The 21,456-nt window shown below is 43.2% G+C and overlaps 1 protein-coding gene across 1 annotated transcript in view; it reads left to right on the top strand.

Annotated features, from left to right (window-relative positions):
- The first annotated feature begins 357 nt into the window (after positions 1–357).
- The window catches only part of LOC109937767 (Kv channel-interacting protein 2-like), a 287,621-nt gene continuing 266,522 nt past the window's right edge, over positions 358–21,456 (top strand). The window contains exons 1-2 of the mRNA XM_048608774.1: positions 358–947; positions 1,082–1,167. Of these exons, the coding sequence (XP_048464731.1) occupies positions 1,092–1,167 (76 nt within the window). The 5' untranslated portion in view covers positions 358–947; positions 1,082–1,091. The remainder of the gene's footprint in view (positions 948–1,081; positions 1,168–21,456) is intronic.

The following is a 21,456-nucleotide window of genomic DNA, read 5'->3' on the forward strand; positions in this document are numbered from 1 at the left end:
ACTGTACTTTTTGTGTTCGCTGTGTCTCTTTCTAACCACTAGCTCTGCCAGTACTCCCTTTGCCTTTCCTGCTGTCTGTCAGTGTTTACATGGACAGACTTTAACTGTGTGTTTATGTGTGAACTCCTAGTCGTCTGTGCAGAGCACTGTGTGCCGTTTACGTGTGTATCTGCTATTTGCATGTTTCTTAGCCCGTCTTCAGCACAGTCTCTCTCTCTCTCTGCTTGAACCCTGATTCTCTCCCTGCTGCGTGTCGCTCACACACTCTCCCTGTCTCAGTATGTGATTATTTCTTTCTGTCTATTATGTCTATGGGTGAATTTGCCACACGTTACCCTGCCCAGGTGTTTGTTTAGTTGTCCAGCAATCCCGTGTAAAGAGAGAGAGACAGAGTCACCGGCTGTCAAATAAACAGGGAGAGCTTCTTCCACAGAACAACCGGGAGGGGGGTGTGTTATCAATAGGCGAAAGCTGTTAAGAAGGCAACGATCGTAGAATTAAAACACTCACAGATGTTGTGCAGCGGGGACTTAGTGACGCTTCGGGACAGTCAAACCAGGAATTTGGCAATGTCTTTTCTTTTGTCACAAACGTCTATTTTGAATGAAAGATCCAGCAGCAATTCCAAACAGAGAATCGCAAAATAAAAAAAAAAGCCTCTGGCTTTGCCGGAGCTGAGCGAGCATCTTGTAGGGTGAGGGTGGGAGAAAGCTGGAACAGACACAGTCTGTTTGTGAGGAGCTGGGCTCAGTAACTCCAAGAGACACCAGTCGGGATCTATCGTACCTGGAGAAAGGGGGTGGTGGGGGGAGAGGAACCCCAGGAAATAGTCCAGCTACGACAGCACTTCCATTCAGCCAAGCGACCCTGAACATTGGTTTCGTTTGGAAACCAGTCTATCCCCAGCAAACATTAAATTCTCCATCCGGAGGGATCATCACTGGAAGGTAATAAATCAGCAGCTTTTCTTCTCTCTATACCTCTTTCTCCCTGTTTGTCTCCCCAAAATATTGACTTGTTATTTCTCAATTTCGCTTCCCCCGCCCCGCTTCCTCCTCCTCCTCCTCAATGTCTCCTGAAGTGACGGGATCATGAAAGGGAAAAGCAAGAAGTGTGGTGTCTCGAACCCGGAGCAGAGGGACATGGATGGATATGATCAGCTGGCAGGTAGGGTCAGACACCACAAACAGAAAATAAACCATACACGCACACACGCTGGGTAGGATGTAACGGCTCTGCTTTCTGCCTGAATTTGGGAATTGTTTGAGATGCATTTTGGAATGATTGCATGCTGGATCCTAGTCCAGTGTCTTGCTCGCTTGTCCTTTCCTCGTGTAGTTATCTGGATTATCTCTCTCTCTTGTTTATTTGCTGTCCTAGGTTTATAGTAAATTCAAATTGGACCATTAGTCATAATTGCGCCTTGATTTGAACAGAACACTTGTCAGAGCTTGCCTGTGTTCCCTATGAGTTCGAGTTGGGATTCGGAAAAATTTGATTTTTGTGGGGGATTTGGTGAGTCGGTGGGGCTGGGGGTGGGGGCTGGATGCTGGAGATTTGGGATGTACAATGGAATAGCTGCAAAGCTTTTTATCCCCCATCCCGTTAATGCCAACGAACGATACGGTGCTGTGGTTCACATTAGGATGTAGGTATCACCTCAGCTGCCAGGTTGTAGGGTACCATACTAAGTCAACATTACCTCTGGATACGCAGGACTGTTCTGGAGTCACCAGGATTTAAGGATTCATTTCCAGGACAGGGATGTGTTTCTTTAAACCATAAACTGGGAGCAGAAATAATCAGCAGTGACTTGAAAACATAAATCTCTTTTGTTGAACACTTTTGTTTTTTTTGTTAAAAAAATTGGAGATGGGTAAGAAAAGCTGTTTAATTGGATGGGATAGGGGCTGGTGAGAGATCACGTGATAAAATCTCCAGGAATACAACCAACTAGAGTTGGCAACCCTCGTTTCTCCTTCAGTCGCACTCAATGGAATAGATTTTTTTTTGCAATGGTAACCTGCCTGATATTGCCCTGTATGTCTTCAAAACCGAAAAGGTGTTTTTTTTCCCCTTCGTTCAGACGGTTTAAAGCTGGGATGGGCTTAGGGGTTATATTGTGGAAATCCAGTATTGGCTGAGCCCAGTGCAAGTTGTAGTAAGGTGGTGGTGGACTGGTATTGTCCCTGAGGTTGGGTATCAGACTGTAAGGTAAATTGCTGATCAGTGCACTGTGTGTGTGTGTGTGTGTATACTAGTTAAAATGAACGTCGGGTTTTGCCCTGTTAATCCCATGTTCAATTACTCTCACAACATTTTGTAGTCTTGAGTGAATGAATAAGTTATTGGAGACCAACATCTATTTACCAAGAGTTGGCAGCATCATGTGTTCAATGAGTCTTTTATGTAAACTGGAATTGGGTTCAAACCCCCAAAAGTAATGGGTTTGAGCATAATTCCAGTCTAGGTGCAGCCATAGTCCTATCAGGACATAGGTCTGCTCTCTTATTAGACAGTGACAACTGGTGATGGTTTAACCTGAGGGTCACCAGCCCTAAAGTGAAGGGACTGGTTGAGCAAGAGAGTCTTTCGTTGTAACCTCAGTCAATGAAAGAATGGAACCCCCACTGCTGGTATCCCTGCATTGCAAACCAGCCATCAATATAACAACCTATTCAACGGATACTTTCATTGCGCTACTGAGGGAGTGCTGCACTGTCAGAGATGCCATCTTTTGGATGACAATGTGTCCTCTACCGCTTCAGTTAGATATAGAAATTCTCCTGGGAATTCTCTCTGCCATCCTAATATTTATCCTGCAACTAATATCACTACAACAGATCATCTAGTCATTATAGCATTGCTGTACTTAACCTGGCTCTAAGCTTTCCCTAAGCTATATGGTTTGAATAGATTTTCCCTTTGAACTGAATCTAATCCTTTCATTATTTTAAAGCCCCTCATTAAATACTGTTGAACCTTACTCTTTTTACAAATTAGTAGACAGAGCGTAATGAAGAAAGGTATGGAGACAATGTATAAGATCGGAGACTCTTCCTGTAATACTGGTGTTCAATTACCTGTTTCTGGGGAATCAGAAATCCCCAACCTTCTCCATCCCCTTTTTAGGGTAGAAATGATTCTCAGCGAGTAGATTCTTGTCTACTGAGAGGGCTGAGAGGTGGCAAATAGAGTTTAATGCGGAAAAGTGTGAGGTGATTCACTTTGGAAGGAGTAACAGGAATACAGAGTACTGGGCTAATGGTAAGATTCTTGGTAGTGTGGATGAGCAGAGAGATCTCGGTGTCCATGTGCATAGATCCCTGAAAGTTGCCACCCATGTTGCTAGGGTTGTTAAGAAGGCGTACGGTGTGTTAGGTTTTATTGGTAGAGGGATTGAGTTTTGGAGCCATGAGGTCTTGTTGCAGCTGTACAAAGCTCTGGTGCGGCCGCACTTGGAGTATTGCATACAGTTCTGGTCACCGCATTATAGGAAGGATGTGGAAGCATTGGAAAGGGTGCAGAGGAGATTTACCAGGATGTTGCCTGGTATGGAGGGAAGGTCTTATGAGGAAAGGCTGAGGGACTTGAGGCTGTTTTCGTTAGAGAGAAGAAGGTTAAGAAGTGACTTAATAGAGACATACAAGATGATCAGAGGATTAGATAGGGTGGACAGTGAGAACCTTTTTCCTCGGATGGTGATGGCTAGCACGAGGGGACATAGCTTTAAATTGAGGGGTGATAGATATAGGACAGATGTCAGAGGTAGGTTCTTTACTCAGAGAGTAGTAAGGGCGTGGAATGCCCTGCCCGCAACAGTAGTAGACTTGCCAACTTTAAGGGCATTTAAAAGGTCATTGGATAAACATATGGATGATAATGGAATAGTTTAGGTTAGATGGGCTTCAGATTGGTTTCACAGGTCAGCGCAACATTGAGGGCCGAAGGGCCTGTACTACGCTGTAATGTTCTCTGTTCTATGTACCTCCCCCCACCCTGGTAAAAGTTGCCGCTTCTTCTGCCATGGCCTCATGGCTTCTGCATGTGCCTTCAAACAGCAGGTGCATTTATACAGCGCCACAAATCAAAAGATTATGCATCCAATGGATTACCTTTGATGTGTGACTGCTGTTAATGTGTAAATAGATGTGCTAGTAAATCCTTTTGCACATCAAGGTCTCATAAACCATAGTAAAACTAATCGTCTATTTAACCGGTTTTGTTCATGTTGATGGTGCATTCTTGGCTGGGAACATCAGAGAATCCTTGTTTTTATTTATTTCTCTCCATGATTTTGAGCGCCTTGGTTGAACTTGAGCCGGGGGACCTGTTACTTTGAAGAGCCTCATCGAGAGAAGAGCAACTTAATCAGTGCTCTAGGCACTATAGTGGCCAGTCAACCTACATTATTAGCTCAGATCCTGATCTTGCCTGAAATCAGGCCGGCTACGCCAGAACAAAGATTGTTGTCAGCCGAGGCATAACATTAAACATTAGGGGGGTGTTTAAAAATGCTTGGTTTAAAAGAGGTCGCAATGATGAGACAGGCACTGTGTGATACAGCATTTGCTTTTACACAACATGAAATATTCATTTGACTAGCCTATTGCATGTAACCTCACAATTTAATCCTTAAATACTGTTTAAAGGATTAATGTACTGAGCCACAGCTACTGTCTACATACTCCCCTCTGCTTTAAGTATGTCTTTGATGGAGCCACCATGACTTCAAGGGAGAATTGATCTTTCAACTTGCTTCACAAACCCGCAGGGAGAGTGAAATGATCAGATCATTGAGTCTTCATTGCACCCTCTCATATCTCTTCCTAATTTCATTGATGCTATTGTATTCATTGTCCCTGCTAATCGTCAATTACCCCTTCCAGTACACACCTCGTCCTCTCTACGTCCCACACTGCTGGTTATATCAGCTGTGACTCCCAAGTTCCCAGGACATTCACCTTCTTGAGAATCCCAGCATGGTGCAGTGACTATAAAGTAGTGATATAGGAGCTTTTGATCCGTAGCAAAAGAATCCAGCGGCGACTTGAAGAAGCACCTTTTTTATACTGTGAATGGATAGGGTCGGGAACACGCTGCCTGGGAGTGTCGTGGAGGCAGGTTCAACTGTGGTTTACAAAATGAAATTTGGCAAGCACGTGAGAGAAATGATTTTCAAGGCTACAGGGTAATGGTGGGAGAGTAGGAGTGGCTGAATTGCTCTAACAGAGAGTCAGTATAGGGACAATAAAATGAATGGCTTTCTCTTGACTCTGTAACTATTTTTACCCTTCCTTCAACACTATATAGTTGTCATTAAAACCCATGCTCAGGTAGGGAGAACATGTGGTAAATCACAAAGTCAGAGTGAGATTGCAGACAGTGGGATTGAATGGCAATGATTTGTCATGAAGACATGTGGCCACATGGGAATTGCAGCAATAATTAAGAATTTATTTTTATTTGTTTGTGAGATTAGTGCACAGCTTACTAGTCCAGCATTCATCGGCCATTTCTAATTGCCCAGAGGGCAGTTCAGAGTCAGCCACATTACTGTGGGTCTGGAATTGCATGCAGACCAAACCAGGTAAGGCTGACAGATTTACTTCCCTGAAAGGAATTAGTGAACCAGTTGAATTATAGAATCCCTACAATGTGAAAATAGGCCATTTGGTCTATCGAGTCCACACCGACCCTCTGAAGAGCATCCCACCCAGACCCCTACCCTGTCCCTGTAACCCTGCATTTCTCATCACTAATCCGCTAGCCTGCGCATCATTGGCAATTTATCATGGCCAGTCCATCTAGCCTGCACATCTTTGGGCTGTGGGAGGAAACCTGGGCACCTGGAGGAAACCCACGCAGACAGGGGGAGAATGTGCAAACTTCACTAAGTTGCCCGAGGGCGGCAACAGTGAGGCAGCAGTGCTAACCACTGAGCCACCGTGCCATCCTTTTTAATCAGAAGTGATTACATAGTTATATTGGGCCAGTTTTAATTCTAGCTATTTTGTTTTAATGAATACAAATTTCACCATCTGCCATGGTGAGACTCAAACCCAGGTCCTTAGAGCATTTGCCTGGCATACTCGTTTACTGGTCCACAGACTTACAACTATGCCATCAGCTCCCCCCTTCCCCCTGTTGTTTGATGAAACTCTAATAGGAGCCGCCAAAACACTGACTTGAAGGAACATAGGCTGAGGAGCAGAAAGCATTGTGGAACCATCATCTGTATCTCCTGGGGGCAGGTTACTCATGACAGAAAGAAAGAAAAGCTTGCATTTAAATAGCAATATTTACAACCTCAGGGTGTTTCAAAATGCTTTACAGCCAAAGAAATATTTTATGTAGCTTAATTCATATATTTAGTGAATGTGACTGCTAACCTGTGCACAGCAAGCTCCATCATTCACAACATTCAATCCATCATATTAAATACTAGCTCTTCAGTTATATCTAACTACTTTAAACGTCTTTCTTTGCCTTTTCCCCAGATCCTTCTAAAAACAATTGTTACAAAATTTCATTAGTTCCCATTTAGATGACTTTACAGCTTTAGTAGCCACTTGAAAAGGATTCCATGTTCTAATACACCACTGAGTGATTGTTAAACTCCTCATTCATTGTTACCTGCTTGTCCCTCAGTATATGCTCTCATGGTTCCAATTCACCAGTCAATGGAATCAAATTTTCACTATTTACCCTCTCAAACCTATTTATCAGAAGAGAAAGGAAGAATTTAAAAGAAACCAAGGAATTGAGTGATGGGAGCACAGTACATGCAGACAGTATGATTGCATGATGTCCCAGTCTGTCACAATGTTCTTCTATAATCAGCTATTGTACTAAGCTGGGCAAGAATGGAATCTAATTTAAATTTACAGCATGACAAGGGTTTGTCTTAGAGGAACATTAAGTCACTGATCATTAGAAAGAGTTCAGGTTCAGAGAGGCCATGCTGTTCTGCTTGTTGAGAGTTCAAATTAAATACACCAGGTCTCCCAGGAGAACGGATTAGTGGAAGCACATCCTGAGAAAGATGGTCTCAGGTACTGTCCTTAAAATTCAAACTTACTGTGCAACATCAATGAAGACCATTCATGTTTCTGTACTGAATTCTTTGTCCTCTGTTATGACCAAAGCATTGATGCATTGATGGACAGAGGTCAGTTACAGATAACTGCCTTTCTAATGAAATCATACACTTGGACTTCTTCTTAGCAAGTTCATCAGGTTCTTGAGGGAAATATTACCAAACACTAGATAATAAACAGGATGCCAAAAGTTCAGAATTTCTTTTACACTAGAACTGGCAGGTGAATCAATCACCAAAGGAGACACTTATCAATATAATTGAAATGGTTGGTGGAGATGAAGAGGATATATTTTATTCATCAAGTTATTAATTGCAATAACACGACTCAGATTTCGCCAACATAAATTACAATGTTGAATGGAAAAATAAGCGGGTGAGTATTTACTTTATTTAATGAATACAAATCTCTGGAGCCAAATGATAGCCTCTTCATTTGCTGAGTTCAACGTGATTTGTTCAGCACTCACTTTGTTGAGAGGACAATCCTACAGTCATGTGAAGGATTGTTTCTGTCTCTCCACACACTGTATAAGGTGTTTATACTGAGGCTCCAACAGTAGAGGGTGGCTGCTCAGGACCTCTGGACTTATCCTGAGCCTGTTTACCAAGAACCACTCTCATGGTGGTAGTTCAAAGCCTGACAGGTGGGGGTTTGTTGCAAGGAAGTTGTGCGTGGCTTCCCGTGTTTCCTATTGCTTGATCCGAAGGATATCAGCTGGTGGAGTCTTGCTCAGGAAGATTGCTCCACATGGGGCAGTGAGATGGAAAGCAGATAGTAAGTGACAACTGTACATGGACTGGGTAAAAAAGGGGCAGCATAGATGGCTTCAGTCATTCAGCTGGATTGCACGTTTCTTTTGTCTGCAGAAGTTGGCAGGGGTGAGGGGGGCTGCTGATGTTTGCGAGGACAGGAAGCCAGGAAGGGATGTCAACAAGATGTGTGCATGATAACCTCTGACAGAGAGGTGTGCAGTACTCAGCTATACAGTCTGGGTTTGAGCTATAGGGAGACGCTGAATAGGCTGGGGCTATTTTCCCTGGAGCATCGAAAGCTGAGGAGTGACCTTATAGAGGGTTAACAGCCAAGGTCTTTTCCCCAGGATAGGGGAGTCCAAAACTAGAGAGCATAGGTTTAAGGTGAGAGGGGAAAGATTTAAAAGGGACCTAAGGGACAACTTTTTCACACAGAGGGTGGGGCGTTTATGGAATGAGCTGGCAGAGGAGATAGTGGAGGTTGGTACAATTACAACATTTAAAAGGCATCTGGATGGGTATATGAATAGGAAGGGTTTAGAGGGATATGGGTAAAATGCTGGCAAATGGGACTAGATTAATTTAGGATATCTGGTCAGCATGGATGAGTTGGACCGAAGGATCTGTTTCCATGCTGTACAGCTGTATGACTGTATGACTCTAAGTGTTGAAGTGTGCTGTGTAGTCACAGCAGTGCCCCATGTAGATCCAACAATTTTCTTTCTGGTTTTGACATTTGCTGCTGTTTCCTTCACATATTCCAGAAAGGACAAAGTCCTGTTTAGAATTTCTCCAATGTATGTTGGATTGGATCACATTTTACTCCCTGATCACGCAAAGATGGGCAATTCTGTTTCTAGCACTGGCATTGCGGAGCTGAAATACACTGGCTATGGTTTTTCAGGCAGTCACTGGGAGATACCATGTACTGCAGTCATCCATTAACTTTGTAACATCGTCATTAATGATCTGGTCCAGGGTACAGATAGATGGAGCATCGCATCAAGAGTAGATGAGTTTGCAGGCCATGGGTTTTAGCAGCTCAATTGTTGAGCAGTATTGGGACTTGTGTTGAGGCCAATGGCAATCCACTGGCCAATCTTCTCCATGTACCTCCCCCTCATCCAAGGCACACTATAAACCATCTGTAGTGCAGAAGAGGTTTGACAACTGTCCCAACGCTCTCCATCCTGTTGCTGGTGTGCCATAGTGTACCATTGGCAGCTGGGAGGTCCACTAGCACTGCGCCTGTATTTCAGTTCTTTTGGAAGGCATTTAGTCTAAGTACCAGAACTCAATTAGTCCTTATGGGAGATAGGACTGGTCAACACTGGGGACGGTCTCTACTCCCAGAGACGTGCTGTGGCATGAGATGTTCAAAGGCCTTAAAGGATACAGAAATAAGTGAAATTGGTCAATAGCTGGCTACCAGTGTGAAGACTTTTCTGGGTTTTGGAATGGCAATGATTCTTGCCAGACGCTATATTCTCAGCAGAAATTCTGAGCTGATCACTCTTGTGTAGAACTGAGTCAACCAGGCACAAGTACAGGGGTCAAGTAGTTTCCAAAAGGCCTTTAATGTGGTTGTTTCTCAAAGAAAGTACTTGACGGAAAGCTCCCCCAGACATAGAGATTGTATACTGTCACTAAGACTCAGAGCCTGATGCATAGGGTTATAAGGGAACAATAATCAGGGCTATAGGGGTGCTCTCTATGCTCGGGTTGGAGGTGACACCACTGAACTTGGTTCTATCTTTACCAAGAAGGCAGATGCATTTCAGGCCATGGTGACAGGGGAGGGAACTCTATCACTAGAAGTGTACAAAATCAATTAGGAGGAACCATGGGACGCACAGTTGGTATTTAAAGTTGACAAGGCACTAGGCCCAGATGAGATAGATCCAAGGATATTGAAGGAAATGAGAATGGAAATTTCAGGGGCACTGACCACAATCTTTCAGTCTTCCCTAGACTCTGGGGAGGGACCAAAAAAATGAAACATTGCAAATATTATGTCCTTCATCAAAATAGGTGGGAAGGATAATCCCAGGAATTTTGGACCAGTCAGTTTAACCTTAGTAGCAGGGAAACTTTGAGACATAATTATTCAGGATAGAATTATAGATAGTCATATGGACAAAGATGGCTTGTTTAAGAAGAGCCATGGATTTCTAAAGGGGAAATCATGTTTAATTAACTTGCTGGAGTTTTTTGAAGCAGTAACAGAAACTCATTAATGCTGTTGTCATGGTGCACATGGACTTCCAGAAGGTGTTTGATACAGAGCCAAACAACAGACTTTGCTGAAAGTGACAGCTTATGGAATAAAAGGGACAGCATCAATATGGATACAAAATTGGCTGAGTGATAGGTAACAGAGAGTAATGGTCAATGGATATTTGATTGGGCTGGAGGAAAGTTTGCAGTGGAGTTCCCCAGAGGTCAGTAAAGGGATTCTTGCTTTTCCTGATACATACTAAGGGTCTAGATCTTGATATACAAGGGACAATTTCCAAGTTTGCAGATTATATGAAATTTGGGAACATTATAAACTGCGAGAAGGTCAGTGTAAAACTCCAAAGGGACATAGACTAGTTGGTGGAGTGCGTGGATAGGTGGCCGATGGGTTTCAATGCAGAGAAGAGTGAGGTGGTGCACTTTAGTCAGAAGAACATCAAAAGTCAATATAAAATAGGGCATACTAGTCTAAACCATGTACAAGAACAGAGGGACCCGAGTTTATATATGTACACAGATCATTGAAGGTGGCAGGACAAGTGGAGAGAGCAGTTAATGAAGCATACAATGTCCTCGGCTTTATTAATAGAGGCATAGAGTACAAGAGCAGGAAGCTGATGTTAAGCTTGTAGAAAATAGAACTCAGCTGGAGTACTGTGTACAGATGTGGGTGCCACATTATAGGAAAGATGTGGGTGCATTGGAGAAAGTGCAGATGTGATTTACATGATTGGTTCCAGGGATGAGGAACTTTATCTCAGAGGATAGACTGAAGAGGTTGGGATTGTTCTCCTTAGGGAGAAGAAGATTGAGGAGATTTGGTAGAAGTTTTATAAATGATGCACAGTTTGCTCAGAGTAGATAGGGAGAAGCTGTTCCCGCTTGTGAAAGGATCAAGGGCCCAGATTTAAAATAATTTGCAAATGAAGCAAATGAGAGGTAAGGAAAACCTTACAGTAAGTAGTACACAGAGTGAGTGGTTAGGGAGTGCACTGGTTGGAAGTGTGGTCGAGGCAGGTTCAATTCAGGGATTCAAGGGGTTTTTGGATCATTATTTAAATACGAACAATGTGCAGAGGTGTGGGGTAAAGTCAAGACAATGGCACTAATTTGGGCAGCATGGTGGCTCAGGGGTTAGCACTGCTGCCTCACAGCACCAGGGACCCAGATTCGATTCCACCCTCGGGCGACTGTCTGTCTGGAATTTGCACATTCTCCCCATATCTGTGTGGGTTTCCACTGGGTGCTCCGGTTTCCTCCAAAGATGTGCAGGCTAGGTGGATTAGCATCGGAAATTCACGGTTACAGAGATAGGATAAGGGCGTGATTCTGGGTGGGATGATCTTCGGAGATTCGGTGTGGACTTGTTGGGCCAAATGGCCTGTTTCCACACTGTGTGAAAAGTCATGATGCTCATTTGGAGACACGGAATGGCCTCCTTCTGCACTATAAAGAGTCTGAGGGTTGGAGTGGGACTGTTGAGCTTGAGTTGGTGGGGGACAGGGTGTGCTGGGTTCCAGGCAGTGTCAGGCCCACTGAGCTTTCGGGGGTGTGGGTGGTAGCAGGGGAGATGCTGGGCCAGGAACAGAACTGTGACTTCTGACTGAATGGAAGTTCTGGAGAAGAAAGTCTTCTAATTCCTCCAAATCAATGGTGTGAAGAAGTAATGAATTCTTGGTGTAGAATTAGGCAGGCTCCCTGCTTTGTTGCTGCAACCTGTCTGCATTGTTGCTGGGACTAGGAGTTGCTGATAGGTGTTACATTCATGGACAATTCATGCTCAGAGGAGGGTCAGCATTTCACTCAGGGGCCCTTAGCATGTGGGAATCTTCATGGGTTCAGCTTCAAGGGCTGATTTTGAATAAGGGCTTATTTTGAACTAGGGCAGAGGTGACTGCCTTTGCAGATCCCCTGTTCCCATCAGTGGCACACACACCTTTCCCCTCAAATACTATCTCCTCTTTAACCCTTCCCCCAGCCACCTGAACCCCCTCCCCTACCCCACTACTGTGTGTCAGTGATCAGGCATTTGCTCAGCAAGTACTGCTTGATAGAGCTGTCAATGACGTCTTCCATCACTGATGATCGAGAGGGGACTGATGGGGCATTAAAATATCAGGTCGGACTTAACCTGCTTTTTGTGTATAGGACATACCTGGGCAATATTCCACATTCTCACATTGATGCCAATGTTATAACTGTACTAGAACAGCTTGGCTAGAGGCATGGCAAGTTCTGGAGCACAAGTCTTCAGTACCAAAGACAGAACGTTGTCAGGGCCTACAGCCTTTGCAGTATCCAGTGCCTCCAACCATTTCTTGATATCACATGGGGTGAATCATTTTGACTGAAGACCTGCATGCGTGATGCTGCAGACCTGAGGAGGAGGCCGAGATGGATGCTGACTGTGGCCTTGTGTTTTGCTGTGATGTGCTTGATGTCCCCATTGTTCAGCATGGGGATATTTTTGGAGTCTCCTTTTCCTATTAGTTGTTCATTGTCTATCACCATTCACGTATGGCCAGACTGCAGAGCTTAGATCTGATCTGTTGATGCAATAACTTACTTCTGTCTAATCCATCTGCTTCCTCTGTTTGGAATGCACAGTGTCCTGTGTTGTAGCTTCGCCAGATTAAGACCTCATTTATAGATAGTTGTGGTGCTCCTGGTATACAGTTTTCACTGAACCAGGATTGATCCCTGACCTGATGGTAATGGGGGAGCAGGGGATATGCCAGACTATGAGGTTACAGATTGTGGTTGAATACAATTCTGCTGCTGTTACTGATAGCCCACAGTGCCTTATGCATACCCAGTCTTGAACTGATCATTTTGACCCCATTAGCCCGCAGGTGGGCAATATAATACCCACAGTAGATTTTTTTTTATTCGTTCACAGAATGAGGGCTTTGTTGGCCAGGTAGCATTTACTGCCCATCCCTAATTACCCAGAGAACAGTTATGAGTCAACCACATCGCTGTGGGTCTGGAGCCACATATAGGCCAGACTAGGTAAGGATGCCAGTTTCCTTCCCTAAAGGACACTAGTGAACCAGATGGGTTTTTACTGACAATTGACAGGGCGAAAATGTTTGCACAGGTAAGAGGATTGGTGATCAGTGACCATAGGTATATAATCATTGGAAAAAGGAGGTAATCAGGAGAAATATGTTCACACAACAAATTGTTGTGATCTGGAATCCTGCCTGTTCAGGCAGTGAAAACAGATTCAATTAGAACTTTCGAAAAGGGTAAATGCTAGAAAAGGGAGAATTTAGAGGGGTCTAGGAAAAAAAAAGGCGGGGAGTAGGACTAATTGGAGAGCTCTTTCGAATGTGCCAAATAGCCTCGTTCTGTGCTGAATCATTCTGTGAGTGTGACATAAATCAAGAATTTCACAAGCACACATTTTCTCTCCTTCACTGTCTCTGAATTTCTGTTTCCATAGGTTTCTGCATTTTTCTGTCTGCACTCAATGCCCCAGCATACCCTTGTTATCCCTCTCTGTGGTAGGAGTCAAATCTGTACCTACTCCACAGTCCAATCCTTCAGGTCCACAATGTTTTCTTTATTCATTCATCGGAGGCAAGTGTCGTTAGCAAGATCAACACTTATTTGTTCATCCATAACTGAGAAGGGGGTCAATGGATGGCCTACTCAAACTGGTCCAGTCCTTTAGTGGCATGCGTGAACAGAGGATTCAACAATCCATCAATTAGACTGAAGAATTTTCACTGAGACACACCAAATCTAAACAAGGAAATGAATACCAGGAAACATGTATTTGATTTATTTCAGTAAATTGTATAAAGAGAGAGAAATAAAGAGAAAAGAAAGGAAGTTAGGATTAAGAGAAAAGAAGCAGAATACTTAAAATTATTTTTGAAAGGAAGTGTGGTGGAGGCTGTTTCATATGAGGCATTCAAGAGGGTATTAGCTTATTATTTAAATAAAATGATGTGCAAGAGCATGGGGGATTAAAAAAAAGTGAATGCCAAGGCTTGGTGCTCATTTGGAGAGTTGGTGCCAGCGATGGGCCAAATGGCCTCCATCTGCACTGTACCTCTTCTGTGATTTCACTGGTGTCTGTGCTAATGGATTTCTAACACTAATGGAACACTTCAGTGAAGGAGTGCTGCATTGTTGGAGATGCTGTCTTTTAGATGAACTCTTAAGCCAAGACTCCATCAGCCCGCAGTTGGGCAATATAATACCCACAGTAGGTTTTTTTTTTATTCGTTCACAGGATGAGGGCGCTGCTGGCTAGGCAGCATTTATTGCCCATCCCTAATTACCCAGACAACAGTTAAGAGTCAACCACATTGCTGTTGGTTTGAAGTTGCATATAGGTCAGACCAGGTAAGGATGGCAGTTTCCTTCCCTAAAGGACATTAGTGAACCAGATGGGCTTTTCCTGACAATCGGCAATCATCATTAGACTCATAATTATACATATTTTTTATTGAATTCAAATTCCACCATTCAAATTGAACCCGGGTCCCCAGGATGTTATCTGGGTCTCTGGATTAACAGTCCAGTGATAATACCACTAGGCCATCGCCTCCCCTTTCAAAGGGGAGCTACAGAATTGTCACCTGTGCACATGACAACTCTATAGCCCTCAGCCAATATTACAGGAACTGATCACGTTGCTGTTTGTGGGATCTGGCTGCGTACAAACTGGCTGTCAATTTTCCTATTTCACAACAGCGACATCTGTTTGAAGAACTGTTATCCTGGAGGTAAAACACAATGGGATATCCTGATGATGTGTGACGTGCTACAGAAATGCTGGTATATTTCAATCTTTCATTTTTTACTTTTTCTTAATGGAGGATCCTAAGGATTCCCCGCAAATGCAAGGTAATCCTACATATCCAGCATCAAGGTCAGCCCAGAGCTCAAGCTTCCAGAAATAACTCCTGCTGGGACATTAGCTGAACGTGGAGTTAAACCTTTCACTGGTGTCTGAAATATGCTGCCTTGTCTTTCTGCTAATCACTACACAAATCTGCTTACTGTCTGCGTGCAGAACTTTTGCTCAAATTTTAAAATTCGAGGGGAAAATGATGTCTTCAGCCTGAATCTGGAGGGGAATAACTTTCTCTGCTTCTCCTCCTAATCCACTGCTTTAAGAAATATTAGGAGGGTCTCCTATTCTAAGTAACTGCTACATTAGCTGGCCTTGGCTAAACCTCAGGGTTTCCTTAAGAATGCTTGTTGCTGTGACTTTCCCACTGATTGAAATGAGGGTTGTTGGTGAAGAGTATAGAGCTATTTCCAAACCCATGTTCTCTACTATCTGGAAGGACAAGGACAGCAGATACATGGGAACACCAGCCCCTAGGTTCCCCTCCAAGCTACTTACCATCCTGACTTGGAACTATATCACTGTTCCTCAGTGTTGCTGGGTCAAAACCCTGGAACTCTTTCACCCTCTACCTACGCCAAATGAAGTGGTTCAAGAATGCAGGTCTCCATCACTTCCTCGGGACAGTTCGGGATGGGCAATAAACGCTGGCCTAACCAGTAATGCTCACATCCCCTGAATGAATATAATAAATAAATGACTTCACCCTGACCCCCAAAACAACCTTCCTGCCACAAAACAAATTAGACTTTTGTCCCTTTTGTTTGGGACTCTAGACCAGAAAAGTGCTGTCAACGGTGACATTCATCGTGATGAAAGATGCACACAAAATCTTCACAGATTTTTCAGCAATGACCTGCAGTATCTGGAGACCATTTCCAGTGTGACTAGGGAAACAGCGGCATGTGTGAGCAGCGGAAGCAACAGAGTGACCCTTCAGCCCATCAATTTGAAGAATTTTTCACTGAGACACACAAAGTCTAAACCAGGAAGTATAAATCAGGAAACACAAATTAGAATTATTTCAATAAATCGTAGAAAGAAAGAGAAATAAAGAGAAACGAAAGGAAGTTGGGATTAAGAGAAAAAGATAAAAGAGACGTGTGCTGGTTGAAAATCCAGATTAATCAATTTTTGTTGGATAAGAGGATTTAGGGTTACAAACGCAGAGTGGGTAAGTGGAATTTAAAATACAGATCAGCCAGGATCATATTGAAAAGCAAACAGGTTTGAGCAACTGAATAGCCAGCTCCTATTCTGATGAGTCTTCGCAATCTCAGTCACTCACCTTTTACATAAAAATGTGTGCAATAGCTTTCAACGTAAAAACAGGAAGATCTTCCATGGTTATGTCCACTGTTGAGAGGCCACGGAAAAGGATCAAGCAGAATCTGCTGATACGGTAGAAGTCTCTGTGGCTGGTGGGTAGGGTACTGCAGGGGCTGGGGTCTATCATCATCCCAGAGGCGAGATTTTTGTTGAATCTTGGTAAGTTTCTGTTCCAGGTCTGTGCATTTCCACTGACTATTTGATTTTGTTACAGTGCCACAACAGGGGCTGCCTAGCTTGTTTCTGAAGAAGGGTCCCAACCCAAAACATCAACTTTCCTGCTCTTCTGATGCTGCCTGGCCTGGTGTGTTCCTCCAGCTCCACACTTGGTTATCTCTGACTCCACAGTTCTTACTATCTCTGTCTAACTTGTTTGATGTTTCTAAATGTTAGAAACAGGCCACTGGCTCCCAGTACTGCAGAAGAGAAATGCAGTGTGGTGGTTATTACAGTGGACTAATAAACCAAAGGTCTAGCGTAATTAGAGAATAGTTACAGCACAGAAGGATGCCATTTGGCCTATTACGTCTGTGCTGGCTCACCGAAGGAGCAATTAAACTAGTGCCACTCTCCCACTCTCTCCCCAAAGCTCTGCATAATCTTCCTGTATAGACAATAATCCAATTCCCGTCACTCAGAGCATTTCAAACAAAAGCATTTCATGTGAGAAATGAAAGAACTGAAGCAAGATGCCATTACATAGCCCTAAAGGTATTTTAGATCTTTGAAGTCCTATTGAATGGCTTACCCTAGATGACTAGTTAACTGTGAAATAAATAGTGGAAATTAAGTCAAAAGTCATGATAATCAATAAGATTCCAAACCTACAAGCTGTTTTTCAAACATTAGGGACCTTAATTGCAAGGACATTCTTGACAGTTTACTGCAGAGTTTATGATGGAAATCGACTCACTGGTCAACAGATAACCTGCGAGTGTTATTGAAGATAACTTTACCCAAGCAGTGTAATGAGTGTTACATTTTGAGTTGAAACTGCTTACACAACAGAATGAAGCAATTTCATTTAATCTCACTATTTTTGGCAAGGATATGTGGGAGGGGTAGAGACTGCAACTTTGTAAAATTTGCCAAAGAACATGACAGTTGAGGATTTTTCAACCAAGTGCATTGATTTCAATCATAAGCTTATCTTTATGATGTATTACAACCCAGGCAAGTCCCTAACACCAGAAATATTAAGAGAACCAGTTAAGCCATGCAAAAGATAAAGACACAAATTGAGGCTAACATTGAATAAAGAAGTAATTTTAATTATTGGTCCTGAAATTTAAAGCAATTTTCCATTTCAAAAGCTGTTACTTTTCTTTCATCCCTTTTACTAACTTAGAACAGCTCGAACCAAATGTGTCCGTCAGACATAATGACGCATTCACTCTATCATTGCTTTCCTTTATCAAACAGAGGAAATTTCTCCAGGGTTGAGTTTTCCCTTCTCCCATGCGGCATAACCTACACTGAGAAAGGGAGAAAAATTCTGAGGAATAAATCTCAACCTCGAGACACATTTTTGCAATTTTCCCCAGAGCCTTAAGTGGTGACTTCTCAATCTCGCCATTGATTGTGACTACCTTACTTTAATACGTTGCATTTCATTAAGCACCCAACTCACCTCACTTCCAATTCGTCTATCCTTCCCCAAGAAACTAGACAACACAAATTCCTGACAAGTAAGTCGGAGAGGGTATCCGGCAGCTGTAGCTCGCCAGCATCCAGTTATTTCCTCACAACAATATCCCTGTATAATCCTTAGCCACCATCCTCCTGACTCTTTCCCCATGCAACTTGGCAACGGCAAACCACCAGCCCCACTAAATCAACATGGCTGCTCTCAGTAACAACTTCCCCACACTTCAGCCCTTCCACACTTTACTTTCAAGGCCAGGGTCACTTACCATTTGCATGCTTCTTTATTGTTGCTTCATGTGCAGGAACACACATGTATTTCATACTTCTACGTAGGCTCTCACCTTGCTTTCTTAGTGAGCACACATTGACATGAAGCCTACCCGTCTCTATTTACTTCACATTGCTTTCACAGGGCACATTCATTGACTTTTAGGCTGACTTACAGGCTGCCAGCCACTTTGTGGGTCATATTGCATCCTTAGTGCACAGAATCCTTAGTGCTCAGTTACAGGTTTCCACCTTCTGTGGCCTGCAATGCTTCTTAGCACAGAGGGAGAGGCAGGCAGCTTGTAACTGTGGAGAATACTGAACAGTCAAGGGTGCATCAGTGGGTTACAGCATCATCACATCTGCAGCATATACCAGCAGTTCAAGCAGCAAGCGCACTGCATGCACTTGAGGCAAATGTGTTAAAGTCAAAAGGGAGCAGTGTTTAATCGGGTGAAGGGGGACTTTGGCCAGTCAGGGACTACTGCCACACTTATTCAATGGGCTCATTTGGTTCTAGTCCAAAGGGTAGGCCATGGTCACTTTGGTGTTTGGTGCCACCACAGTTCAAGTATCTGTATTTTTGCAGTCCAGGGTTCAGGTCACGGTCGGGTCAGCCCAGAAACTTCAGTGCAACAATCCAGAGATTATATCCAGGTCAGCCATGAAGGTCACTTGGCAAATCACAAAACTGGAAAATTCCAGTTTATTTTGAGACAGAGCTAAGAAAAATTCCCAGTTATTATATTGATGCAAGGATTGAACAAATCTAGTTAGGAACGTGCGAATTAGAAGTGTGAGGAGGTCATTCGGCCCCTCAAGACTGTTGTGCCCTTCAGTAATATCATGGCTAATCTGATTGTTGTTGTATAAAGCAGTTAGGACCTGAAAGAGTTAACTAATGTCACAAGATAAGCTCCACCCAGCATGAGACACAGATCTGGGAGGAGCTAGCTAGTTCTCCATGTATCCTAATTGGTTTCTGAGTTGTTGCTATGAGTGTTAACAGCTTGTAACTAATTTAGTAATGTGTCATTTGAAGTTGAGTCTAATGTATCACAAGAGACTATTTATCTTAGATGTAATGTAACCAGTCACTAAGTAATACGGAATAAATCTATGACACAAGTGGGTGGAGCCTTTTTCTGTCTAGGATGTCATATGGACATCCTTCCCCTCACAGAAGCCTAGCCTGATACAAGTAAGAAGGAAAAGTCAGCCAAAAAGAAAAAGGAAGCATTTGTAAATTTTAAGAAATTGACATCAGACAAAGCCTTTGAGATACTTAAAGGAAGCAGGAAAGAATTTAAACAAGGGATTAGGAAGCAAGAAGGGGCCAAGAAATGTCCTTGGCAAGTAGGATTAAAGGCATTTATACGTATGTTATGAGCAAGACAGTAACTAAGGAAAGAACAGGTCCACCTAAGGACAAAGGAAGAAGTTTATACGTGGAGCCAGAGGAAGTGGGTGAGGTCCTTAATGAATACTTCAACTTGGTTTTTACCAAGGAGAAGGACATGGAAGATGCTAAGATTAGCGAGGTGAATGTTGATATTCTGGGGCATGTCAATATTAAGAAGGAGGAGGTATTGGGTGTCTTGAAAAACTTTAAGGTAGATAAGTTCCCAGAGCCTGATGGGATCCATCCCAGGTTATGGAGGGAGGTATGGGAGAAGATTGCCGGGACCTTGACAAAGACCTTTATATCCACTTTAGCCACGAGCGAGGTACCAAAAGACTGGAGAACATCCAATGTTGTTTCTTTGTTTCAGAGGGCCAACAGGGATAATCCAGGAAATTAGAGGCGAGTGAGATTTACATCAGTAGTAGGAAATATTTTGGAGAAGATTCTTAGGGTCAGGATTTACCTGTTTTTGGGAAAGAATAGACTTATTTGGGATAGTCAGCAAGGCTTTGTGCGGGGGAGGTCTTGTCTCATAAATTTGATTGAGTTTTTTTGAATAAGTGACAGAGTAGGGCAATTAATGTTGTCTGCATAGATTTTAGAAAAAAACCACAGAACATACAACAGTACAGCACAGTACAGGCCCTTCAGCCCGCCATGTTGTGCCGACCTATTATCCTACCAATATCAAACTATCCTGCATACCCTACATTTTACTATCCTCCATGTGCCTATCCAAGAGTCGCTTAAAAGTTTCTAAATATTTTTACTTAAATATTTGACAAGCTGCATTATAGTAGGCTGGTCCAGAAGATTAAGTCACATGGAATCCAAGGTGATTTGGTAAGTTGGATACAAAATTGGCTTGGTCATAGAAAACTGAGGGTAGTGGTGGATGGGTGTTTCTCTGACTGAAGGTCCGTGACCAGTGGTGTTCGGTAAGGATCAGTGCTGGGATCTCTGTTGTTTGCAATATATATAAATGACTTGGATGAAAATATAGGTGGTCTGATTAGTAAGTTTATGGATGACATGAAAGTTGGTGGTGTTGTGCATAGTGAGGAAGGTTATAAAAGGATACAGCAGGACATAGAATAGTTGGAAAGTTGGTGGAGAAATGGCATTTGGAGTTTAATCCAGAGAAGAGTGGAATGATGCATTTTGGAAGGTCAAATGCAGGAAGAAAGTATACAATTAATGGCAGGACCCTGAGAAACATTAATATTCAGAGAGATCTTTGGGTGCAAGTCCATAGCTCCCTGAAAGTGGCAACACAAGTAGATAAGATGGTAAAGAAGGCGAATGGCATGCTTGTGTTCATTGGTAGCGGTATTGCGTATTGGTAACTCATGTTGTAGCTGTGTAAAACTCCAGTTAGGCCACATTTGGAGTATTGTGTGTAATATTGGTCGCCACACTATAGGGAAAGATATGGAGCCTTTGAAGAGGGTGCAACAAAGTTTTACCAGGATGTTGCCTGGATTGCATTGTGTTAGTAGTGGTGAGATACCTCCTCGAACTGCTGCAGTCCATGTGTAGTAGGTAGACCCACAATGACATTAGGGAGGGAGTTCCAGAATTTGACCTAATGTCTCTGAAGGGACGGTGATATATTTCCATGTCAGGATGGTGAGTGGCTTGGTGGGGAACTTGCGAGTAATGGTGTTCTCATATCTGCTGCCCTTGTCCTTCTAGTTGGAAGTGGTCACGGGTTTGGAAAGTGCTGTCTAGTGAACTTTAGTGAATTTGTTTTGTGCGCCTTGGGTATGGTACACATTGCTGCTATTGTACATCAGTTGTGGAGGGAGTGGATGTTTGTGGATGTCGTGCCAATGGTGGTGTCAA

Source organism: Rhincodon typus, chromosome 20, assembly GCF_021869965.1.
Source record: "Rhincodon typus isolate 14 chromosome 20, sRhiTyp1.1, whole genome shotgun sequence".
Lineage (NCBI taxonomy): Eukaryota > Metazoa > Chordata > Chondrichthyes > Orectolobiformes > Rhincodontidae > Rhincodon > Rhincodon typus.